General features: G+C 36.5%; 2 protein-coding genes across 3 annotated transcripts in view; one reads left to right on the forward strand and one right to left on the reverse strand.

Moving 5' to 3' along the window:
- The first annotated feature begins 7,961 nt into the window (after positions 1-7,961).
- On the forward strand, positions 7,962-13,622 carry LOC103716593 (catalase isozyme 1). The gene is made up of 8 exons (XM_008804644.5): positions 7,962-8,123; positions 8,776-8,872; positions 10,472-10,749; positions 11,549-12,325; positions 12,423-12,512; positions 12,961-13,028; positions 13,107-13,200; positions 13,367-13,622. Exons 1-8 carry the CDS (start codon positions 8,109-8,111, stop codon positions 13,424-13,426), a joined length of 1,479 nt encoding a protein of 492 aa, XP_008802866.1. The 5' UTR covers positions 7,962-8,108; the 3' UTR covers positions 13,427-13,622.
- Positions 13,623-20,642: 7,020 nt separating this feature from the next.
- The window catches only part of LOC103716598 (uncharacterized), a 281,358-nt gene continuing 275,436 nt past the window's right edge, over positions 20,643-26,564 (reverse strand). For both annotated transcript variants that reach the window (XM_089923826.1, XM_089923827.1), the window contains 4 exons: positions 23,102-23,169; positions 21,186-21,252; positions 21,027-21,095; positions 20,643-20,940 (listed from right to left, as the gene is read on the reverse strand). In XM_089923826.1, the coding sequence (XP_089779952.1) occupies positions 20,851-20,940; positions 21,027-21,095; positions 21,186-21,252; positions 23,102-23,169 (294 nt within the window). In that variant the 3' untranslated portion in view covers positions 20,643-20,850. The remainder of the gene's footprint in view (positions 20,941-21,026; positions 21,096-21,185; positions 21,253-23,101; positions 23,170-26,564) is intronic.

Raw genomic sequence — 26,564 nt, forward strand, 5'->3', positions numbered from 1 at the left:
CTTCCAAAGTACTTTTGGGCTGAAGCTATAAGTACTGCTTTCCATATTCTAAATCGGTTTTAATACGACCTATAACCAAGAAAACTCCTTATGAACTTTGGAAGAATAAGAAACTAACTGCTAAATATCTTAAAGTATTTGGATGTAGATGTTTCATTTTAAACAATGGCAAGGAGGATCTAAGTAAATTTGATGCCAAGTCAGATGAAGGTATCTTCTTAGGATACTCTACATCTAGCAGGGCATACAGAGTATTCAACAAAAGAACTCTTGTAGTTGAAGAGTCAGTTAATATCATTTTTGATGAGTCTGATAGTGAGTCTCCTAGGAGAGAAAATATTCTTGATGATGATGCAGGAATTATTGACTTTAAAAATTTGAATCTTGATGACGTGCCAAATCAAGAAAAGAAAAATGATCGCGTGCCACCACAATCTCAAGACTTGCCAAAGGAATGGAGGTATGCACATGGACACCCTAAAGACTTAATCATTGGTGATCCATCTCAAGGGGTAAGAACTCGATCCTCTCTTAGAAATTTAAATGATTATCTTGCTTTTGTTTCACAATTAGAACCTAAGACTTATGAAGAAGCTGAAAACGACACAAATTGGATAAATGCTATGCAAGAAGAATTAAATCAATTCAAAAGAAGTAATGTATGGACAATAACTGAGAGACCAAAGCATAACTATGTAATTTGAACAAAATGGATCTTTAGAAATAAATTAGATGAAAATGAGGTAGTTATAAGAAATAAAGCTAGACTTGTAGCTAAGGGATACAATCAAGAAGAAGGGATAGATTTTGAGGAAACATTTGCTCTTGTGGCCAGATTAGAAGCTATTAGATTACTTCTAGCTTTTGCATGCTTCATGGATTTCACATTGTATCAAATGGATGTAAAAAGTACCTTCTTAAACGGTTTTATAGAGGAAGAAGTATATGTAGAGCAACCTCCTAGTTTTGAAAATCATGAATTGCCAAATCATGTGTTTAGATTACATAAGGCATTATATGGATTGAAACAAGTACCTAGGGCTTGGTATGATCGACTAAGCAAATTTCTACTGAATAATGATTTCAGTAGGAGAAATGTAGATCAAACACTTTTTCTCAAAAGAAGAGACAAAAATCTGCTAGTAGTTCAAATATACATAGATGACATAATTTTTGGTGCCACTAATTATAATCTTTGCAAAGAGTTTGCTAAATTAATGCAAGAAGAATTCGAGATGAGTATGATGGGAGAACTAAATTTCTTTCTCGGATTACAAATCAAGCAAACTAAGAAAGGTATCTTCATTCATCAAACTAAGTACACAAAAAAAAATATTAAAGAAGTTTGGGAATGAAAATCACAAGGGAATAGGCACCCCAATGAATCCCACTAGTAAGCTAGACAAAGATGAAAAAGGAAAAAGTATAGATATAAAGCTTTATAGAGACTTAATTGGATCTTTGCTTTACCTTACTGCTAGTAGGCCATACATAGTATTTAGTGTGGGAATATGTGCTAGATACCAATCAGATCCTAAGGAGTCACATCTAAGTGCTGTCAAAAGAATCCTTAGATATTTAAGAGCAACCACAAACATAGGTTTATGATACTCTAGAGACTCCTATCTAGATTTATTTATATATTCTGATGCAGATTTTGCTGGTTGCAAATTAGATAGGAAGAGCACTAGTGGAACATGTCAATTTTTAGGGAATAACTTAGTATCATGGTTTAGCAAAAAGCAGAATTCGGTAGCATTGTCAATGGCTGAGGCCGAATATATAGCTGCCGGGAGTTGCTGTGCTCAAGTACTATGGCTCAAGCAACAACTAGAGGACTATGGAATTAAACTTGACAATATTCCTATAAAGTGTGATAACACTAGTGCCATTAACCTTACTAAAAATCCAGTTCAGTACTCTAAAACCAAACGCATTGAAATAAGATATCATTTCATTAGAGATCATGTGCAAAATGGGAACATATGTATTGAGCATGTATGTACTGAGAAACAATTAGCTGACATATTCACAAAACCTTTAAGTGAAGATAGATTTTGCATGCTTAGGAGGGAATTAGGCATATGTGATCCTTTTGATTAAGGAGATATAAAAAGGAGCAAATTGTCTCATGATACTCTCCTCCCATTTCGAAAAACCCATGAAACATTAGTCAAACTAGTCATCTATAGATTCCTTACTCATGTATCATTGTCCCATAAAGAACTTGTAAGGATTGGAGGAAATGAAGAATTTTTAAAAGGAAAGGAAGAGAAAGAAAATTTTCTGAACTGGAGCCGACCCGAGCCAGAATGGGGTCGACCCCACGTTGAGTCGACCCAAGAAAATCCTGGGGTTGACCCAACGGCGGGACCTTGTTTTTAAAAGAGGGACCTGTGAGCTATGTTAGAGCACTGTTTCATCTTGTCCTCTTCCTAAGACTCTATTTTTCACTTTCCAATCCCTTCCAATCATCTCCAAATAGTGCTAGATTGCTTCCCCAAGCCGTTAGATCAGATCTTGGAAGGAATGGGACCCAAGCGAGCCGTTGCTAAGCGATCCGGGAGAGTCTCATGGCCAACCATTGTTGATAGGCATGCTAGGGACTCGTCTACAGTGCCTCCACAAGGTGAGACACGTGCAGAGTCTCCTCCACCTCTTTTCCCTTCAGTTCAACTTGCAAAATATGCGGGGAGACCGGTTACCACAGGGAGAAGGATCCAATCCAAATTTCTGGATTAAGAAGGATTCCGTTTGGGGGATTGGATCCGAAGGCAAGGATGGGAATATCTTTGCTTCCTAGATTTGGTGACCTACCCGGGCTTGGTTCGTGAGTTCTATGCCTTCCTAAAAGTTGGAATGGGAGGGCTTGTATCTGAGGTCCGAGGAGTAAGGGTTAAGATTTCAGAAGAAAGTTTGAGTGAGTTGCTTCATCTCCCCTGCGAAGGAGCTACACCGAAAAGACCAGAAAGTAAGTTGAGAGCTCTACAGCTGATTTTTGAAAGAGAGAATTTTGATTATTCAGAAAATTTAGTAGCTAGCTCTCTATCAGCTGAGATGAGGTTGTTGCATAACTTCATAGGTCGGATATTGTTTCCGAAGAGTGGGAGATTCGATCACATATCTGAGCGAGATATGGTCATTATGGAGCATGTCATTCAGGGCATTCCCCTGAATCTTCCAGCTATGATGATCAGGCAGATACGAGAGGCCATATGCAAATCGAGAGTCTCTTTGCCCTACGGTATGATACTCACCCTGATATTCAGACAGCATGACATATCTGTGGAGGGAAAGATATCCAGGCATCTGCTATTCACTGACACTTACACTGCACGGTCCCTAGTTCGCATGGGTTATGAGAAGGTGGACGGGCAGTGGGTGCGTGCAGGAGCAGGGATACATGCACCAGAGGGTGATGCACCAGAGGTTTGAGATCCCATCCCTGAGGCTGAGCCTGCGGATCATCCTACAGCACCTTCAGAGGCTGGACCTTCGTCATCCACACCCACGGGGTGCATAGAGAATTTTTGGAGTAGGATGACTGAGCTTGTATCAGCTCAGGTGAGGACTCTCTCTGACGGATTAACGAGCAGGATGGACATTATGACTGCAGAGCTCAGCGACCTCAAAGAGGAGGTGGGAGCATTACGGAGAGAGAGAGAGGCTCATGGTCCATCTGTGCCCCGAGCAGCTGAGTCAGAGATTTCGGCACAGAGTCATCCAGCTCAGCGAGGTCCACGCCAGACTCAGTCCCATCAGGCTCGACCTCCCCTCGCTACTTATGCTAGGAGGATGAGGACTAGATCACAGCCTTTAGATATCCCCTAGGCTGATGTTAGCATTATGATTAGTGCCTAGGATTTATCTAGTTCTCATATGTATTTTGTGTTGTTCATATACTTTGCACTTTGATTGAAGAACATTGTATTTTTGGCGTTAATGTACCACAATGTTCCATATTGATCAGTAAAACTTGACTGTTTATTATTTACTGCATCTGCTTATCTATTGCCATGCACCTATTTGATGATAACAAAAAGAGGGAGAAGCAAGGAAAGAAAGAAGTTGCAATAAGTTGACAAACGAGGTTGAAAAATATAATAGGAGATAATATACACTTAAGGGGGAGCAATATGTAACAATGAAAATGTTAAAGTCTAAACTTTCAATCAAATTTCAAAATTTGGCACATATCTCTCATACCTCGATACATAATCTGAAATTCTTGCTTTATCTCAAATTTTTGAAGTTTCATCTTTAACCAAATATAAAAGAAAGGGAGAGAAAATCAAAAGTTTAAATTGGCAATATTTGGATGAAAAAGGGGAAGACTTCACTCTCAAATTTGAAAAGCTGAAAATCAGCAACTTGAGCTCTTCTAAAACTAATTTTAAGATAAGTATCAATCTGCTCATACTCAATATTTTGTAATCATCAAAAAGGGGGAGATTGAGGATGATAGTGTTATTTTGATGATTAACACAACCATTGAGGGAATATCTAATTAAATACTACAAGTTAATTTGATACATCAATACTGAGTTCGACACTTTCGGTACATTAAAAGAATGAGATCAAGATGTATTTCAATGATTAATAATGAGATAAAATTTGCGATAGAAAAGAGATAGTGAATTCTAAATTCTAATTCGGCAAAGTTTCAAGTAAAACGTACTCTTAAGGGGACAATAGTAATTTTCATTGTTAAGAGTATGTAGCAATACCATGGCATACATTCAAAATTGCTTGAAGTATATTTCATTGATTATACGGATGATTCTAATCTTAAGTTGCAGCAAAGTGTGGAATGAGTCGACCCCAAGATTGATGGAGTCGACCCCGACACATCATGAAACCATCAGGCACATTTATGCAAAAATGGCACATATGAACAGTAGTTGAGTCGACCCCAAGCTTGCTTGAGTTGACCCCATCTTCAAGCCTCAAGAAAACAAGTCTCTGAAATTTGCTGAGAGGGCCGACCCCAACCTTCCTTGAATCGACCCCAACCTTCCTTGAGTCGACCCCAGATTGAGTCGACCCCAGGAATGCTTGAGCCGACCCCAATGGAGTCGACCCCAACTGAGCATGAGTCGACCCCAAGGCTGTGTCGTTCAAAGATGTTTCTCTGGAATCCCTGAGAGGGTCGACCCTAATGGAACTTGAGTCGACCCACTAACCTTGAGTCGATCCCAAAAAGAGTTGAGTCGACCCCAGTGAAAAACAGCTGAAATATAAGGTTCTGTGTTTCCTGAGAGGGCCGACCCCAATGTAGCATGAGTCGACCCCAGTGAAATTTGGGTCGACCTCAGTGAAAGTTGAGTCGACCCCAAGTCTGATGAACAATGGTTTGAGTCGACCCCAGAAAAGGTTGGGTCGACCCTAGCACGGGCAGAAGCATAACGACTAGTTCTGCAGAAGTACTTTTTGCCCTCCCAACAGTAAATAACGACTAGTTTTTGAAATCTAACCAATGGGGGGTGTCCAATAGATGAGGAAAATTATTTAAAGTGACACTATTCATCAGAGAAAGTATCCTTTTACGAAATATCAAAGCTTACACAAGAAAGACAAGTGCCCTAATTTTTATCATCCAAGTGCTTCACTCAAAGAGTCAAAAGAAAGTGGTAGAGCAGATTCTAAGGAACATTAAAAGCTCCATCAACCCTTGAAGATTGAAGCAATCTTGACAAAGAAGAGAAAAGTCTCATCAAGCGATAACTATATTCTAAACTCTTCTTTGTAGCTTATAATTATTATATTTGCTCATCTAGGAGTTTCAACCTTCTTCTTCTTTTTAATCACCTTGTAAAGGTTTGTTGGTGAGCCCGTAAAACCAACGGTGTAGGTTTGTTGGTGAACCCGTAAAACTAATTGTGAAGGTTCGTTGGTGAGCCCGTAAAACCAACATAGGTTTTTGGTGATCCCGGAAAACCAAAGCGTAAAGGCTTTTGGATTGTGAGCCCGGAAAACAATCCAATTGTAATCCGCGGGATTATAGTGAATTCCCAAGGGATCGCTTGGGGAGTGGACGTAGGTGCTTAGGAGAGTACCGAACCACTATACTTCTTGTGTATTTGCATTGTGTATTCTTTTAACATCACTCACTCATCAATTGACTAAATTAAGATAGTAAAAATTTAGAGAAACCAATTCACCCCCCCTTCTTGGTTTATCATCTTGGGCAACAGATACTATGTTTTATTATAATCTAATAATCAAACCTAGTTAATTTGAATCTATCTTATTTTAAGATATAAAGATTATGATATATAATATATATTTTTAACTTATGTACCCTATTATGTGTTTTACCATGCTGATGCAATTGCTATTGTTCTTTTTTTTTGTACCAAATTGATGCATAAGTTAGAGACTATTAAAATTTATGAGTTTTAGTTTCTTGCTATTTTTACAATGTAGATTATGTTCAATAGTTTGGATATTGAATTTGGATGACCAATACACACACACATGCATACATGGATATGTCCATCACCATACATAAATAAAAAATATTTTTTGATGAAATATGGATCTCTATATGAAAGATAATTAATATTTTGTAGATTTATTCATACAAGAACAATCTTGAGAGAAGTAATGGTTGAAAATAGAAGTCACTACTATCACTAGGAGGATATTGCATCATTATTTGTAATCCTTAAGTGCTTAGCTTGTAATTAAATTGATAATGCAAATCATCATAAAATTGACATAGTTGGTAAAGTTGTTGACATGCATGGTGCCTGGATTTGATCTAGTCTCCTCTCCAATATTCAATAAAGCTTTCAACCATCCTACTTTTTGAAAAAATATGATCATATCATAAAATCTATAAATAGTTAAGAATTATCAATTAACTTAATTATTTAAGAAAGATGGGAGACTCATTTAGCAAGGAAGAAAAGCGATGCAACTTAAAAACTGATAATTTGGTGTTTTGTAGCAAGAAAAATCATAAAAAACTTGTTTTTCTTCAAAAAAAAAAAACAAATATAGAAAATCTTTTACTACATTTATGAACTTATCATAGAAGTCAATTTTTTTTTTCTTTCCCTTTGTGATGAATTTTCTTGCAACCAAATATTTCACCCTATAAAGAAAAGTTTTGGGTTGCTTACCCAAAAAAAGAAAAGAAAAGTTTTAGACTGATCCTCATATATTGTGTTCATTTCCTATTTATTATCACGCAAGATGCAATACATTTATGTAATTAGATTTGATCCACCAAAGTTTATTTAGGGCATGTTTAGATTTTTTTTGTAGAATTTGGCTAAAAATCTTATAAAATTTGTGAATTGGACCAGAACAGCCAACATGATCACATACTGCGGGGTTGAGCTTCACAAAAAAATCCAAAATAGCTTTGGAGTGGGTTAGTCTAAATTTCATAAGAAAAAAAAAGACTCAACTCTGGGTATTTTATGAATACAGGCTTATGATTTTGCTGGTTAATTGATTTAATCTATGAATCTACACGATTTTCAGCCTAATATTATAAAAAGAGCCAAACTAACCTTAATTGTTCATTTCTGGTCAATCATTATAGTTGTTGTATATAGCAATTTGAATGGGCTCAAATTGATAAGTCTATGAAAAAATTATATCCTACATCATGTGCTCCACATGGTTGTATACCATACCAGTCATAGATATTTGTTTCTGTGAGCCAATCATCAAGCTGAGTGCTTGATCATAGCTCATAGAGTGTGCTGCATGGTGTAGGATATAATACCAAGTCAATTGGGGCGTTCGACTTTAACTGGGACCTGATTCCAGAAACTCACGAGATATCGGAAACTGATCCAATTTCCGATAAATCTGACTCAAAACAAAGGTTTGTTCATTCGACGCGAGCGGGTAGAACGTGGGTGCGCCCCAATCTTTCTTGGTGGGCCCCGGCCCATAAATTACGCGCCAAGCGCCCGCCACCCCACGCTCTCCGTCTGCTTCTATAAATCCCTCGCTCTCCGGGTTTGATTAGCTCGTGGATGAAATCGCAGACCACGCGAAACGAGGGAGAGCCGGCACCCACCCAAAGAGAGAGAGAGAGAGAGAGAGAGAGAGAGAGAGAGGGATAATTTAACCCTTGCTATCCCTCCATGGATCCATACAAGGTACCTTTTTTTTTATTTGGGAAATATTTCATAGGAGATTATCTTGCTGGCTTTCTTTTCTTTCTTGTTGATCCTATGTCCAGCTGCTTGTGGCTAGTTCTTTGTTTTTTTGTTTCTTTACTTAATCTTTTGTTACGGTTCTTGAAATCTTTTAGAAGTTTGAATTTATCTCATGATTGTAATCCTCCCTTCAATCAGAAAAAGAGGAATTTATATCATGATTTCTGTTGTTTTTATTGGAATGAATAATGAGTTATTGCTTTTTTTATCAATTGATTATCTCCAAATGGTCGATTTTTCTTTTTCTTTCTTGTACTTTTTTCATCCTAACTTTCCTCTTATCAGGATTGTTTTCATCCTTTGGCCATGGTTCTTGGAATCGTTTAGAGATTTAAATTAACCACGTAATTTCTAATGTTTACCTGGAAGTACTACCGCCCCCAAAGGTTTGATTTTTTCGCTTAATTGTTATATTTCCTTTTCATTATAATCTTTTTGTCTTATCAAGAGTGTTTTCGAATCATTTTTTTTAGTTTTAAGTTTTTATATGTTGAGAAGTGGATTTTTGGTCTTATTTTCTGCTTCTTGGGTTGTTTTTAATCGAAATATTTGTTTGATTGCAACTTCCTTATGGTATTCTGGTTTGTTGCAGTACCGCCCTTCCAGCGCCAACAATTCTCCCTTCTGGACCACCAACTCTGGTGCCCCTGTTTGGAACAACAACTCCTCGCTCACTGTTGGAACCCGGGGTAATACCTTTTTTTCTCCTTATTTGTTTGATCTATCTTTTTCTTTTGTTTTTTTTTCCAGATGTACTTGTTGACTGCATTAATCTTTGCCATCCGGTTTTGTGAGCTTTTGTTCTTGCCATTCCGAGATGCTGAATATAATGTTGCAGCTGGAGATATCTGTTGTTTTCATGGGAAACATTGGGATTTATTCTCTATTTGTTGTATATTACTTTTGCTAGTTTTACATGGTTGCGCAAAATTGGCAGTTTGTACCTTTGTGGAACTCAACAATCCGATGGACTAATTTGTTCATTAAATTGAAGTTAAAGTAAGATGAATCAGCTTTGTGCATTGAAAAAACTGGTGGAGGTTAAATAAATTTGCATTCAGTTATATTGATGAAATAAATGCTTCTAGTAAACAAAATTCTTTGTTAACTTCTGTCAGTATGCGTTTAGTACTAAAGTTGAGAATCTTTTTTTTTTTTCCTGATTGGAAAGGGAGATTGCAGATAAAGCAATTTGAAAAATGTCATTTCATTTCCATTCATAATATTTTCCTTGCTTCTTGCATCAATACCATGATATCCTCGGTGCAAAGACAAGCTGTGGAGGGATAAGGGGAAACGGTAAAAATTTCTGTTAAAATTATTTATTTTAGTGTATTTCCTTAAGGGCTATGTTTAGAAAAGTTACTTGTGTAGTTAATCATCTTGCATCTTACTAATATTCTTTCAATAACTGTAATAATGGGGAAATGATTTTTTTAAATTATTATGTAAATGAAAAGATCCTATTGTAAACAGAACCAGAATCATCAGCTGTGGTAGAGGCATAATCAACTTTACTTAATAGGGTTTTGGAAACAATAAAAGCTTGATGCCTTTATATCTCCATTTTCTTAAAATGTCTTGGTTCTGCTAAAGAATACATATTTCAACAGTTATGGTATAGATTATGGTCATTGGATGTCTGATATTTTCTCAACTCTAAATATAACTGAGCAACTACATCAACTTTGTTGTTTCCCATTATTTTGATGATGATTTAATGCTCATAGAGTGTTTGTGAGTTGAAATGCAATTTAGTATTTTTGGCTCTGTTCTAGATTTATATCAAAGGACTTATCTTTGTGATGATATAAACTTACTGTTCTTACTATAGTTGTTTCATTGGTGCTCTTAATTTAGTCTATCGAGTAAGGTCCGTACTGACACGTTACTGGTTTGGTACGATATGGTTGGTACGGTATGCACCGCATACCAAGACAACTTCCGATCCCTTTTTCTCACTTTTTATCATGGTACCATCTGGTTCATAGGTCATTATGGTATGGTACAAACTCTGGTTTTGGGTGGTACCGAACTGTATGGTATGATTTAGATCGGTTCAGGTTGATAAGCTCAAGCAACCTTAAATAGTTTCGGTATGGCTTGCCGATTAGTTTATGTAGATTGATGCCGACCATAACTAATTGAGTTTGGTGTACCGATAATTATACAAGAATGAAGTAAATCTGGTGCAATAATTGGACCAGTTATTTCTATTTTTATAGTATATTTTGCAATTTCTTGTTGCTAGTGTGGTTCAATATTGCTAACATTGTTTTCATTTGTAGGGCCTATTCTCCTTGAGGATTATCATGTCATTGAAAAGCTTGCTCAGTTTGATAGAGAGCGCATTCCAGAACGTGTTGTTCACGCGAGAGGAGCTAGCGCCAAGGGTTTCTTTGAGGTCACTCATGATGTTTCTCACCTCACGTGTGCTGATTTTCTCCGTGCTCCAGGGGTCCAGACTCCAGTCATTGTTCGCTTTTCAACTGTTATTCATGAGCGTGGGAGTCCTGAAACCTTGAGAGACCCACGAGGTTTTGCTGTCAAGTTCTACACCAGAGAGGTAGCAGGGCTTGTCTGTTCATACACTGATGCTTTAGCTGCAAAATCATGAAAATGCTTCTGCATTGGTTTAAATGTTTTATTTTCGTCTTGTTGTTTATGCTTTAACTTTATTTTTGTAGTACTTGGATGTCTTTATTTCTTTTTCTTTCTTGTGCTAAACTTCTTGTTATTGAGCCAGCCCTAATTCTCAGGTTCCTTTTTCTGCCCCATCTGATGCTTAATTTTGTGTTGCTGTGGATATCGAAACAGATTATGTTATAACTGTATGCCATCTAAATTTTAGTCCTATGCCACTGGTTTTGTTCATCTAGAGTGACCACTGTAAAATCCTACTCCCCATGAAAGGGAAAGACTTCTTGGTGAGCATACTTTGGTGGTGATCTCATATCACATGTTCATAGTAAGGTGGCAAAATACAGGCACACTATTTGGCTGTAGGATACCAATATTTCTTCTGTAATCAAGTTCGAGTTTCAATTAATTACATTTTTGTTTCTAAACTCAAGGGGTACAACTGTCCCCCTTTTCCTCATAAGGCTATTAACAAATACATCTATCTACCTAAAAAGCCACATATACATTTATTAAAACAATGTTAACCTTTTCCTTGTACTCAGTTTAGATATTTGTAGGGTGGAAATTCTTTTATGCTTTCCCTGAGATCCTGATGCTTGTGACTCCAAAATTTTGAAATTTATATCAGATTGAAGGATGAACTAGAGATTTTGATTTTTTTTTTAAGAGTTAGAGATAACGATTTCAAAATTGAAGTTTGTGCTATTGTTTATCGGCCTCAGGGTAATTTCGATCTTGTTGGAAATAACTTCCCCGTGTTCTTTGTCCGTGATGGGATAAAGTTCCCTGACATGGTCCATGCCCTCAAACCAAACCCAAAGTCTCACATCCAGGAGAATTGGAGGATTGTGGATTTCTTCTCCCACCATCCTGAGAGCTTGCACATGTTCACCTTTCTGTTTGATGATGTTGGTGTGCCAGCGGACTACAGGCATATGGATGGTTCTGGTGTCAATACCTACACTCTTATCAACAGGGAAGGAAAAACTCACTATGTCAAGTTCCACTGGAGACCAACATGTGGAGTGAAGTGTTTGTTGGAGGATGAGGCTGTGATCGTTGGAGGCAACAACCACAGCCATGCCACCAAGGACCTTTATGATTCAATTGCTGCTGGAAACTATCCAGAGTGGAAGCTTTTCATTCAGACCATCGATCCAGATCATGAGGATAGGTTTGATTTTGACCCACTTGATGTCACCAAGACATGGCCAGAAGACATCTTGCCTCTCCAGCCAGTTGGACGCATGATCTTGAACAAGAATATTGATAACTTCTTTTCAGAGAATGAGCAGCTTGCCTTCTGCCCAGCAATTGTGGTTCCTGGAATCTATTACTCAGATGACAAGCTACTCCAGACAAGGATTTTCTCTTATGCTGATACTCAGAGACACCGTCTGGGGCCAAACTACCTGATGCTTCCAGCTAATGCTCCCAAGTGTGCTCATCACAATAATCACCATGATGGATTCATGAATTTCATGCACAGGGATGAAGAGGTAGTCTTTAATTTTCATGCCTCACTTTTTTCTGTGGGGTGGTCTTCAGATTCCACTGTTATACCCCTTCACGTTCATGTTTTGTGTTGTTTTGCAGGTGAATTACTTCCCTTCGAGATATGATCCCGTTCGACATGCTGAGACGTTCCCAATACCATCCTGCGTTCTTACTGGAAGGCGTGAGAAAGTGAGTGCCTGTCAACAAAGATTTGTCTAGAGCCTCTAGACCTTAATCTTCTGTCATTTTTTCCCAAGATATTAAATTGTTATATTGCTACAGAACTTTAAAGTAATGCTTCTATACCCTAAAGAAAGCTATTCAAACTGCAACTAGAAATAATTATGCTTTATTAACTTACACTGAAAATATTTCAATATTAACTGTCCAATAAAAAAAAAACTTTTGCTGTTAAACTGAGTATCCATCTTGACAGAGTTTTAAGATAGATAGCACATTAAAGAAAAGATGCTAAATTATGACTCCTTCTCAGTTATCCCAAAAATATATAGGAGTTGAATATGTGAGGAAATAAAGTACAAGGTTTCAGAAGGCTGTATTAGGTTTAACAAAAATAACAATGTTTTCCTGGTGCTTAAGAGAGTTAACTAATGTTATTCTCTACTGGTAATTTCAGTGTGTAATTCACAAGGAGAACAACTTCAAGCAGCCTGGAGAGAGATACCGCTCTTGGGCTCCTGACAGGTTTGCACATCTATATGAAATTTAATCCTCAGTTATGCATACCTATTACACTGAGCTCATGAGCTAATTTCTTTCCAGGCAAGGGCGTTTCATCTGCAGATGGGTTGAGGCATTGTCTGACCCCAGGGTCACCTATGAAATCCGTAGCATTTGGATCTCCTACTGGTCTCAGGTTAGTCTTCACTGCATCTCCTGCTATTCATACTCATCCTTGCCCCATCTATATACCAACAAGCCCTCATGGGGAGGTCTATCAGCTGATGAATTTTCTGTGCTAAGTTCATTAGCTTTTTTTATTAATCAAATGAATTCTGAACGAAGTTTTCTATGGGATGCAGTGTGACAGGTCTCTTGGTCAGAAGATAGCAACTCGTCTCAATGTCAAACCAAGCATGTGAGGTGATGCAGTATGGTCAGAAATTGGTCTTGAGTGATAGTGTTATATAGAGAAGGGAGTCATGGTATTCACATAGAAACTAATGTTAATCTTAGCAACATTTGAATCTACTTATGGTACTTCTGGTTTAATAATGTAATGATATGCTTTTCACATTCCTGAGAGGAGTGCTTTTGAAGGTTGCTTTACATTGTTAATTACTGTCTGTGCCTTGTTGCTGATATCTTCGGCATTTATTTCTCATGTCTTGATTTTTCTTTCCTTTGTCTAATTTGAACTTAGATTAACTTCATCGCTTGTTTTCCGTATAAAGAGAATGAGAAGAGTATGTTAAAAAAACAAATAACTTGCCTTTGGCACAAAGTGATGGTGGTTTGTGATCGGTAAATGCTCATTGTTCCTGATTCTAGTGTCAACATGGCAACATGCTGTACTTGCTCATTCTGGTTGTGATTTCCTTCCTGCTTGTTAACTTTGTTTTTGCTCTATCTTCTCTTCCCATTAGACCTTTTTTTAAAGCACAATGTGAGATTCTTGGCCTTTGTTGTAATCCAGTGCTAAAGTGGATGGCAGAATCAGAGTAGAGTGAAAGTGGGTGCAATGTGGCAATGTTGGCCGCTCTGTTGTGGAGGTAGACGTACAATTGGAAAAAAAAGGTGGTAGTAATGGAGGTAATGTGTGGGACTATTTGTTGAGATATTGCATGGATTACATACTACATTAGGAGCTGTTTGTTGGCAGGTCACAGTTTTTTAGGTTTTTGGAATTTCACTTTTGCTTCACTTTTGTCTAGCTCCCCTCTTTCCTGCAACCCATCTCAAATTCGGGGTCCGGCAGGAGTCTGATTTTTTTTTTCCTGCCTAAGGATATAGGTTGCATACATTGAAGTGCAGATGTGTGTGTGAGAGAGGGAGATGAAAATTGGATGTTTTAGCTACTTATACCATATGTTGTCTAAGTTTTTTAGTTGCTAGGCTATATACATATAGGTTGGAGTACTTCTAAGAGTATTTTGCTGCAAATATTTTCTAGTGAAAATCAATGAAGATCCTCTTAAATTGAAAATTAACACTGCTTGTCTTTTGCAAAATATATAATATGACTAGAAACAAAATATCGTGAACTTTTGAGCTCTTTTGCCTATGCATCCAGTTAGCAAAAGATGAAAGGAAACAATATAGCTAGCCAATAAATATATATCATAAAATCAATGATTTTCTAGTGAAAATCAATGAAGATCCTCTTAAATTGAAAATTAACACTGCTTGTCTTTTGCAAAATATATAATATGACTAGAAACAAAATATCGTGAACTTTTGAGCTCTTTTGCCTATGCATCCAGTTAGCAAAAGATGAAAGGAAACAATATAGCTAGCCAATAAATATATATCATAAAATATTTAATTTTCAATTCCAAGCTATTAAATTTCAGCTAATTCGAATATTTTTGAGCTTTAGATCAAAATAAAGCATAATATTATGCCATTGAAGATTTGCTACCTCTTAAAATCTATAGCTCACCTCTTAAAACTGTAAGTACCTTGATTGGTCAAAGACTTGAACATGATATCCACTCAGAGAGAATTCTCACCCATATTTGGGCCGAAAACTTAAGGGATAACATCGTTCAAGTTTTGAACCCTGAATCTTGGTTTGCTAGACATGCTTCAACAATCAAACAAATGGATTAATAATTAGTTTAGATAAATGCATGGTAACAAGCTCAACTTATGAAACTTTGCGACAAAAGGAAAAAAATTGTAATTACAAGGTCCTAGCGGATCACCATTAAATTTCTTTAATTTGATGATTTGATGACTCTGGAACCTATCTCAGCACTTTTTGTATATTAATATAGGGTTTTTTGTGCCCATATCTTCCTAAATATTGAAATTTGTATGAATACCCTTCCAAATTAGTATTTGCATATATATTGTTATAAAATATTTGTTTTATGTATGCCCATACCATCCATCGTCGTTAAAAAATTAGCGGTTTAAAATTTAAAATGATTGAAACACCCTTAATAGGTAGACATGCAAAAAAAATATATTTATAAGGGTATACATGGAAATAGCAACTTTACAAGAATATTCATGCAATTTCATATATTTTGGAAGGTTTATATGCAAAAAATTCTAATTTTATTTTTGTCTATTTTAACTTATTTTAATACTCGGATTAGTCTAGTACCTGTTCCTTAATATTTTCTACAAAATATTTCTTGAGAGAGATAAATTCGATAATTAGATAACAAAAGAGTTATGAAAGTTCTTTCACTAATCATGGATTATTCTACGTTATTCTTCCTCATTTATAACAACCAATTTATCTTATTTTAACTAAAATTAGCTTGTAATATTTACTATTATAAATGCATATATGAGGGCATGTATTAGAATATAGAAAGGGATTAGAATCTCTTATTAAAGGCACCCGATAGATTGCAATGATCAATCTTCCTTGCTACTGCTGTGCTTATGGATGGGAGAATAACATCAATCATCCCTAAACAAAATCATTGAAGAACTTTAAAACTCTTCAAACTTACTAACAACTTTCGCGGCTACGTGGTAGAAGACGACTTCTCACATTGTGTATTTAAGCCACTTTTCTTTGGAGCTTCAATTTTCTAGAAGAAGAAAATATCTAGTGTCTGGGGCCCATCTTGTCACAACAATTTTAAATTAGCTACCAGCCTGCATATGACACCTTCTTTGCAGTGCTGTTCTCTACTGCATCTAAAAGATAAATCCTGTAAATCTCATACAATGTTTTTTTTTAAATAATCCATAAAGCTAAAGGTAAGACATGATCATCTTCATGTAAAAAAGAATATAATGAAGGGAGAACTTCGGCAGTAATGAGAGGGACTCAAATAGAAAACAATGAAAAGATGAAAATAGAAAAAGCACTATAGTACTAATTTATAATAATAAAAGTATTTAGGTGATGTGGGAGTAACTTGGTCGATTAATTCATTTAATAAGATTTTAGGAGCTAGAAGATACTTGATGAATAGAGTAAAAGCACTATAGGACTAATTTATAATAATAAAGATGATATTCAAAATTATTCGAACTATTATGGTATTAAATCTATGAGTCATGCTATGAAACTTTGGAATAAGATGATTAAATATAAATTGATTTGTAGCATAATAAGATCAGAGAATCTATTTGGTTTTATACTAGGAAAGTCGACTATCGAAGCTATTTTCCTCCTTTGGAAGTCAAAAAAGAAGTATAGAGAGAAGAGACAAGATTTTTATGTTGCTTTTATTGATTTAGAGAAAGTACATAATAAATTCCTTAGAGAAGTTTTGTAGTGAGTGTTGGAAAAGAAAAAATATTTTATTAGATATATTAATATGATCAAGAACATAGATGATGGAGTGATTACTAGAATAAGAACTACTATTGATAATATTAGTGAGTTCTCAACTATAATAGGTTCATGCTAAGGATATGCTCTGAATTTTACCATTTTGTTCTAATTATGGATGAGCTTACTAGACATATTCATAATGATATTTCTTAGTGCATGCTATTTATGGATCATATAATTTTAGGGTTAATTGTAAATTGGAATAGTGGAGGAGTGCCTTAGAATTCAAGGGATTTAAGTTAAGTAGGATGAAGATGGAATATGTGGAATGTAGTGTGAAGAAAGAATTGGAAATAGAGATGAAGATGCTGTAAAAATTCAGGATCATGAAGTTCTTAATGGTAATCATTTTGAGTAATTAAAATCGATCATTTATAAGTAAATAGAGATTGGGAAGGATGTTATCCATAGGATTAAAGTAGGTTGGATAAAATGAAGAAGTGCAATTGAAATATTATGTGATCATAGGATATCTATAAACTGAAGAGAAAATTTTATAGGATATACTATCCAGTGTAGAGTCTTGGGCAGTTCAAAATAACATGTGCCTAGTATAAATATGACTAAAATGGAAATATTGAGATGGATATATAGTAATTCAAGAAAGATATGATAAAAAATGAGATCATTCGTAACAAAATGGAGGAAGCATCAATTTAGGATTGAGAGAAGGACGATGTTGTGTTTGGACATGTATAACAAAGGTTGAGGATCATTCGCAACAAGATGGAGGATCATGGAATGATTTGACACATGTACAAGAAAAGAGGAGTATAGATAGACCGAAAATTCTATAGCGTAAAATACTATGGAAGGACGTGATATCTCAATGTCTTTTCAAAAATATAGTTCTAAATTGTGCGGAACGGAGGAAAAGGATCCATGTAGCCGATCCCAATTAGTTTGGAATTAAAACTTAGTTAGTTGAATTGACTTATATGCACATGAAAGTCTGGAACTTATTTTGTTTTTGACATAACAATAAAATCATATAAATTTCATCAACTCATATTCTAATCCTAAGATACATAACATTTACTTTCCTAAATTTAGGTTTAAAATTGTGAATTCTGTGGTGAGTAGGTTATTTATCAAATAAACTTGAATCATTAAAAATAATTTTAAAGGTTTAATACATGGATTGCCACTCATATTTATAATCAGAAATGTTAGCTTCAATGTTGATCTATAATCTGGTCCTCACGAAGACATCTTATGAGTATTGTTTACCCTCAAATTGTTCTGAGAACTACCTTTATGCTTTATTACGTAGCTATATATAAATAGGAAACCAATAAAACGAATACCTATAAGGACATCTTATTGGGATATACGTGATGAATTTTTCCGTATGTTGTAGATATTTGTCCCTATCAGGAATTACTCACTCATGAACTGTGAGCTACATGTGAATCAATGTTTCGAATTTGTTATTTGATTTATGATTACCATTCATGAATAATGTTAAGTTCCTCCTACTCAGCAGCACCTTATGGTAGTATAGACTTAATGTTAGCGTCAAGTGAAGAAAGGCATAGGGTAGATTGCCATATGGTTGGAGATGGGAAAGGGCATACAAAGTAACAAAGTACTTTAGCGAGTAGAAGATGATCATAGAATAGAGGATCTCCAAATATGATAACTTTTGAACTCATTTTTTCAATCGAACTACCCTAGTAGCCAAGGAAAAAAAACAGAAAATTGTCTCATTGTTTGAACTCATGATTTGAATTTCACACGCCCCAGTACATGCTCCTCGATGCAAAAGGACATTCTTTGAGATCTGGAGATTTCATGACACTTTTTAGTGGCTGTATTGTGTTTACGTGATGAGTGCAAAACTAATAAGAACAGCACTTTAAAGTCTTGACCAATAAAAAAGTATCTGCTTTCAAGATCATATAATCCTAAAATGTATTAAGCATTTTTTATTCTTAATGTCAACAATATTAATGTCAACAATATTTGTAAGAGAAGACCTTTTTTGTTTTTGAGAAAAAATGTCAGACAAAATTACAAAATTTTTATTAAGGTACATATAAATATGTGCAAAAGGAATTAAAGGACCTAGACTATATTTATAGAATCTAACTAATACTTTGTAAATGATATCGATTCCTATCCTTTAGATATTAAATCAAGGTAATGGAAAGTGACAATTGGCCAAGCTACTAAAGCTTTTGGTAGTGATACCAAGAAACCATGGTTCAAATCCCGACTTGACAAATATTTGGAGGGTAGGAGCATTTTGGGGAGGGCTACCCTCAATAACTGAATGGCACACCTTAAACACTTCAAATCCTTCAAAGTACAACCATATAAGTTAAGAAGATAATGCTTATCAAAGTTAATATATAAAAAAATAGGAATATAAACTTCAAACAAAAATTTAGTTTTCTTACAAATAAATAGTTTAGCAAAGAATATTATCTTTGTTCTAGATCACTTATCTTAATGTTCCATCCATAGTTGATAGTTTAAAACTGTGTACAGAAGCAGGGATGAATATGATGCAACTCAACATATAGTCTTCTAGCGATCCAGATATTGTGATTCTTTCTTTTTCTATTTTTTCATTTTTTTTTTCAAGAGAGAATTGGGCAACGCCCAATATTCTTTATTAAAGAGAAGAAAAGCAACAGTTAGCCAGTGCTAACTGAAGCAGCATGAATTAAAAATCAGGTTTAAGTAGATCCAGTACCGAGGTAAAACGAAACCAAAAGTAGCTAAAAGATACAAATCTGGTTTAAAGATATCCAGAACATGTTAAAGTAGAACTTTTTTCTCAGAGCAAACAGACTTCCAATTGAAATCAAGAATTCTACCTTCTTGGGTTGAGACTGATGCTTAGGGGCAGCAGACAGCTCTAACGAAGATAGTGCAAGAGTTACCTATCCATCTCTTCATTGCACTTTAAAAGAACAAAGTCAGCTCTAGCAGTATTACCACCTGAATTGAACACCTGAATATCAAGATGGAAGAACTCCTGGATTCATTAATGCTTTACTGATTTGGTACATTCAGTTGACATCAGCAACATCATGACGCCAACCATCCTTACGGCGGCAGTCCACTCCCTGCATAAGAACCCACATCCAAGTTTGTCAAGCCACAGATTAAGCTCACCATCAATCTACAGAAATCAGATTACACTTTTTTTCTTGAGAAATATAGATTAGCTTACATATCCGACCGTCATTGAGAACCAGCTTCTCTAGCGCTTAAGCCTGCATGGATTGTGTTTGGCTTGCTCATAGGCTCCACCAAGCTCTTTTGATTAGAAAGAAAACCAACCTAACCTTGTCCAGGGCTTGACTCGTAAACAAGCCAAGCGCAAAAATTATAGGCTTGCAAAAATAAATAGAACCTTATGCTTGTCTAAATAACTTGTTTAATTAGGACATAGACCAAGTTTGAAGAACTGTAATTGGGTTCAGCTTAAGCTTAACTCAAGTTTGGACAACCCCACTGCATATGATGAGCAAAGCCTTCTCCCTGATTTATCCATTTATTTTTTTGTAGCTGTTTCATAAAAATCATTTGCATTTTGGAAAAGTCTCGACAGGACTGCTGGGCAAATCCAGTTACATCCTTCAGGATATCCTAGTCCAACATCCATACAATGAACAAAATGAGGGACCATAACCATACAAGTTAACAATTTTTGCTACCTGAGAACTTCGAACATTTTGGTTACAATCAACATTAATCAGTTCCCCAGAGCAGTATGGCTACCCAGTTCTTAATAGAATTGATGCTGTTATTAATCCTCACCACCTGAACATATTTCTCTAGAAGATTCGGAGCATTGGAGCACCATAGATGGATACTTGATGTTTCAAGTTCAATCATTTTCTTTTTGCTCGTGCACTGTGATCTGGTTTCCAGGTTTACATGATGATACAAGCTACATATGCCTTATTGCAAGCAAAAAAAATGGATATGCACATACATGGTTCCATGATACACAAGCTTCAAATGCCCCATATATGTAACATGGGTACAGCATTATGAGATTTTGACCAAGTTAGAAATTAATTAGCTTTGCTGAGTTGAGGTTGTCGGCTGAATTTCTGGCCTGTTGACAGGAATGAACCTTGAAGGAGGGCCACAAATGCTCAACACCACCTGCACACAACAAAGCAATAATTAACACAAACTTCACATATCCCCAGGCCAATCATATCATAGAAAGGCATGTTTCAACAACATACTGGCAGGAACACGAGTCCATGCAGAAAACCAATAAGGACCAGTGCTAGATACATTTTAAAATAATAAACCTGCAAGATCATGTTCAAAAACAGAGATTTAAAACTGGTGGTTTTGAGGATAAATATGAAAAATTAAAAATCTAGGGTTCAATTAGAGACCACAAAGAGTTTTGATCTTGAGAAACGCAGGACAATCACTCCGACTAGCTTTGTCAGTGTAATTCCACTGCAAGAAAAAGGAAAACAAGTATTAGAATAGTTTCTAGAATCTAGATAAGCTAACAATGAAAAAGCAACTCAAAATGAGTGTATTTCATTAAATGTAACATCTCATGCGTTCCTTGGAATCTTCAAATCTCTGGAATGCTATTGAATTCTTTCCTTTTCTGATTATGGTTTTGATGCTCCTTATAGTACTACAGAATGAGCAGCTTGGGGAAAGTGAATATTTTATTGAGTGCAATTGTCAAATTCACCTGTGATGGATGTTTGGAGTCATATGTGTGTCAATTAACCAACGGTGCCGTGTATAGGCTTTAGCACAAATTCAACATACCTTTCAGGAAAAGGGTAAAAAAAAAAAAAGAAAGAAGAAGAAGGAAAACAATAACCTTCAGTAATTGCTGAACTGACATGAACCAAGCGGTTTGTCTCAAACCGAACCGAACCAATGCCAAATCAGAATGGTTCACCGGGTTGAGTTAGTTTGATTATAAGTCCCTCTGCATTCGATGGTTTGATGGTTCAAGAACTTGATGATTAGGTTATAAATCCCTCCATGTTTGATGGTTATAAAGCCCCCCCGCCCACCCCCCCCCCCCCAAAAAAAAAAAAAAAAAAACATTTGATTGTTTGAGACCTCGAAGGCTCTCTCATTCGCTTCACTGCCGGATGCTGCTTGCTCTCCCTCTTCGAAGTTGGCCCTTACCGGATGCTGCTTGCTCTCTCTCCTCTCTCCCCACCTTTCCGTGCTAGGGAATTACTCTAGGGTTTCAGATCTTCGGTTCCCATCTCTTTTTTTTTCCCTCCTAATATCGATCAGAAGTGGAATTGGAAGAACTGTATGCTTGCATTTATTTCGACGGAAAAAGATCGATCAATAGTGGCTTCCCTCAAGGTGAGGAGGACAGAGGGATTCTAGGGTTCCACTGCAGTGGAGTTTTGTGGGTTCTAATTGATTTAGGGTTTGGTTTGGGAAGAAGGGGTTGGAGTTAGGTGCAGGTTTTGTGGGTTCTGATCTCTCTCTTTCCCCCTTCCTCCCTCCCTCCCCCTCTCCCATCCTCTCTCTCCTTCCTCTCCCCCTCCATCTCCCTATTTCCATGTCCTGGAATGGCATGGTAGGGACCCATGCTGTACCGAACTAGTCGTTGGCCAGTATGAACCCCAGTAATGGTTCAGTAGACCTTAAAACCGTTGTTTGGTGGGGCTGATAAAATGGACAAATAGGTAATCTAGAACTTCTTTGGAAAAGAAAAGAATAAATTCACTGGGTTAAAGCTATTTTACCATTTTGGCACATTAGTCTAATCCACTCAGCTCGATTTAGGTGGATCAGATAAAGCAAAGGTAGCTGTCAGATTTTCTACAATCCCCATTCTACCCCTTCTAAAAGGTACTCTAACCAAGTAGCAGGAGTGACTGTATGGCCGAATACATGCAATAAGAAGCAATAAAAGGGTTCTTATTCCAAATTAATCCCAAACAAGTTTGGGGCCCATGATGTACAATACCGCTTGAAACCAATCGATTCAAAAGTTCTCTAGCCATAGTGCATCTCTTGGTAAGACCATAATGGAGGGCCTGTATGGAAATGATGCAACTTTCCTTCTGACATGGGACTATAAAAGCTGCAATAGTAACTTGCCTTGATAATTAGATATACAAAACAAAATGAGTCAAAAACAGCAGACAATTCATTCTTGAGCAGTGACAGTTGTAGGATATATCTATAGATAAAGATTTTCATGAAGGCAATCACATCAACAGTACCTCCTGGAGTGTCATAGTTATTCAATTCAATAGCTTGCTGTTTTAGTAGATGGTAAGTACAAAAGAAAAAGAAAATAACATCTTACCTGAATACAGAAGCGCCCATTGTACTCAGAGCCTCTTTGACCCTGGTCTGCCTATCCCCATTGCTGGCCTGCGACAAGCAGAACTATGATAGGCTCTGAAATCTAAAGCTTCCAACAAACCCATAACCAAAATCAAAACATCAGAAAACTAAAAGAGACAGAAAGTTATGACAACTTTTACTCAGTTACGGTAATTCTGTGAACCTTGGCTGATTGAAGAGGGATCAGACCTGGGTGCAAGGAAGTGGATGTCGGAAAAAAAAAAGAAGACAGGAAGTGCTTGGGAAACAGGTATGGGAATGAGTTTCTAGAGAAATTCTAAATTGCGTGCGACACTCTAAATTTATGTCTTCTATGGACATTTTAACTGAATTAAACCATCATAACTGAATAGCTTATAGTGTCATCAGGTTGTTGGATGTCTAGCTCAGTAATGTTACCATCCGTGCTCAATCTAAGTTCATAACCAGATCAAGGCCTGTTAATGGTCAGGTCATAACTTGAATCCATTCAATAACTCAAATCAGGCAATTGTTTTCCAGTTTATAGCCTGATAATGATCTAAGTCTTATCGATGCATTAGTATGAATGGCTGGTTCGTACTGGAAACCAATTTCATAACTCAAATCCACCAGCAGTTTTCAGTCTGGCAACCGATGGGTCTACCTAATCCATCCATCAATAGATGGACAAGATTTAGATTGAGAGCAAACTGACAAGATGGTGACAAGATCCATTAAGTAAAACAAATTTACAAAACAAAACATGTAGTCACATCTACAATTGAAGTCTAATCCCAGTGAATCCTGCTGCCACACTACACCAGTAATTTGCTTGCTTTACCACCATGCTCTCTATCTCTGATCCCATGATCACCTGCACCATTACAATGCCTACTTTATCACAAAGAAAGCTCTCTCTCTCTCTCACACACACACATCTCAAGTCCCATCCACCTCAAGTCAATCCGTTCTCCTTTCCCTTTCTAGAAATCCCCCTCCACCAGCATCCACCATAGTCATCCTCCACCTCCATATTCCCTTTCCTATGTTCCTCTTATCCTCAACCGTTGCTCCTTCATTATCATCCAATGCCACTTCCACCATTTTTCCCTTAACAAGTCTCTCTCATCTTCAAACGCCAATTTCTCCAGTCCCCACTCACCTCACCTGTAAGCCTCCTCCATACCTGCCTTCATATAATTAATATGTTGTACGCCAAGGATGCATACCACCTTCTTATGTGATCAATGTACAAGAGAATCCCACAAAAGACTTCAAGGACACCAGGCCCACAAAACACATTGATGGCAAGTCAGACTGGAAGACCCGGCAATGAAGTCAAAGCTCAAAACAGTTCCACTCTTATCAGATCTAGTTTTCCAAAAGTGACTAATGGAGTCCAGATAAGGAAAATATCACCCAAAAATTGACAAGGTGCCACTGTAAATTCTGTGGGATTATTATGACATTGCAAATTGACTGACACCTAATTTCTACCTTTAGATTCCATGAAAATCATGTAACTATCAGTTAACATGGATAGCCTATATTTTGATTTCTTATTAGTAATATGAGACCTAGTCAAGTTTATAAGGGATTTCCAGGAAACTTAAGCATTGTAAAGGCCCCTAGAACTTATAAAATACCAATGTATGGTATGAGAACATGCAAGAGACTTGTAGTGCAAGGCAACGGTTAAGAAAAGTACTTGGTCTGAGGCTATGCTCCTTCAATCAAATTCAGATAAAGATATTGGTTTGAAACTGGAATCCTCTATCAAAGGCTTTTGAAGCCAAAGGGGCAAAGCTAAATTTTCAGCATATCATGTTACCGAAACCGTCACGAGTCATGACCATATCAAAGAATGTGCCAGAACAAGGTTTGCTGTCTCGGTACCGGTGCCACACTAGCATTGTGTCAGTACGATACGATATAGGATCTTTTTAGCATACTAAGTATCGGTATGCCGCCCATACCAGATACCGATATGGAACAGGTACGGCAAACTAAGTATCGGTATGCCGCCCATACCAGATACCGATATGGAACAGGTACGGCAAACCATGTGTCAGATCTTACCAACAAGTCAGATATGTACTACACTCAAATACTCAACAAACTCTTCTATTGTATATTTCACAAAACGGTAGAGACAAGACCAAGATATGCCGTTTCGGTACTTTGGTGCCAACCTGTTATTGTGTCGGTACATCCGGTATGGGGACTAGTTCGGCATACCAAGTGCAGTACACCTCTCATACCATGTACCAATACCAAACCAGTATGGTACAATATGCCCTATACTGCCCGGTTCGGTATAGTGTGGCGTACCTTTAGACAAGACCTTTTCATTAATTATTTGACCCACAATTATGACAGCAGAAATAAGCTTTTGTTCCTTTGAGAGATTGTACATTTTATAATTTGGTAAAGACTTGGACCATTTCACAAAAATGTCATGTTTCTTATATGCTTAAACTAATTTAGTACTTTGACTAAGAAATCTGTTTGTTTAAACTTGAAAGTCATATTCTAATGTTTTCGTTTTAGTAGTATTGGAAACATAATTTATTTAATTTTTTTGTCCTGCATGTGTCCATATTCCTTTGTGTCCTCTTCCTAAGATGCTTGCATATGTATATGGACCTCATTCTCACACTCATATCCACATAACACTGTTAGAAATAAGAGGTATGACACCTAATGTTCGTCTCATCATCAAGAACATACCTTTCTTTGCAACATTCTTTTTTGCTTATGCAATCTTTTATTTTAATTCACTTTCCTGCTTTCTGTATTTGATTATGCTTTATATATTCTATATGTTATGGGCTAAGGGACTTCATATACCCACCTATATGATTGAAGTTTCCCTCGTATCTCTAAAAACAAACCCAAATGCTTCAGTTTCAATCAGAGTTAAAACAAAACTAGAGCTAGTTTCAGAGTTTTGCTTGTAAGTTGTAACTAGTTTGTGAGGCCAAATGAGGTGTATATATGGGCTATGTTGCTTCTGTTTTCTTTCTACCTTTCATTTTTTTTTCCCAAAACATCAGAAAACATTTTCTTTAAAGTCTAAACCAAACTTAGATTCCATGTCTTTTCAGAAGATCTGGATGAAAGCATAATAGAATGATATGAACAAAAATTGAAATTACTTGCCCAGAGGCTTAAGTAGCATGCAAAAATTTTCTCGAGGGCTGAGACAAGTCACATACTGGGTTACAAGCTACTTTTAATTTCATAAGTCTAATTTAAGCAATATAACATAATTCTTCCAATTGCATGCCCAAGTAGTGCAAGGTACTACCTCCAATCTCTATAACCTCATTAGGTCCCCAATCAGATCTACTTTTCACATCAGACAAGCCTAAAGGACTTCTCCAAATTCTAACTCCAACTAAGGAATGATAGAGAGAAAAGAGTTGGGGGGCTAGCTTCTTGGAGTAAAGCAAGTTATT

This window comes from Phoenix dactylifera, chromosome 6 (genome assembly GCF_051530095.1).
Source record: "Phoenix dactylifera cultivar Ajwa chromosome 6, Ajwa_hap1_PhDact_Kaust_v1.1, whole genome shotgun sequence".
NCBI lineage: Eukaryota > Viridiplantae > Streptophyta > Magnoliopsida > Arecales > Arecaceae > Phoenix > Phoenix dactylifera.

What these genes read in the sequence shown, in the direction of transcription:
- LOC103716593 (XM_008804644.5), top strand. An exon ending in GCTCACTGTTGGAACCCGGG is followed by an intron (nt 8,873 to 10,471) that starts GTAATACCTTTT and finishes TTTCATTTGTAG; the next exon opens with GGCCTATTCTCCTTGAGGAT. An exon ending in TCAAGTTCTACACCAGAGAG is followed by an intron (nt 10,750 to 11,548) that starts GTAGCAGGGCTT and finishes TATCGGCCTCAG; the next exon opens with GGTAATTTCGATCTTGTTGG.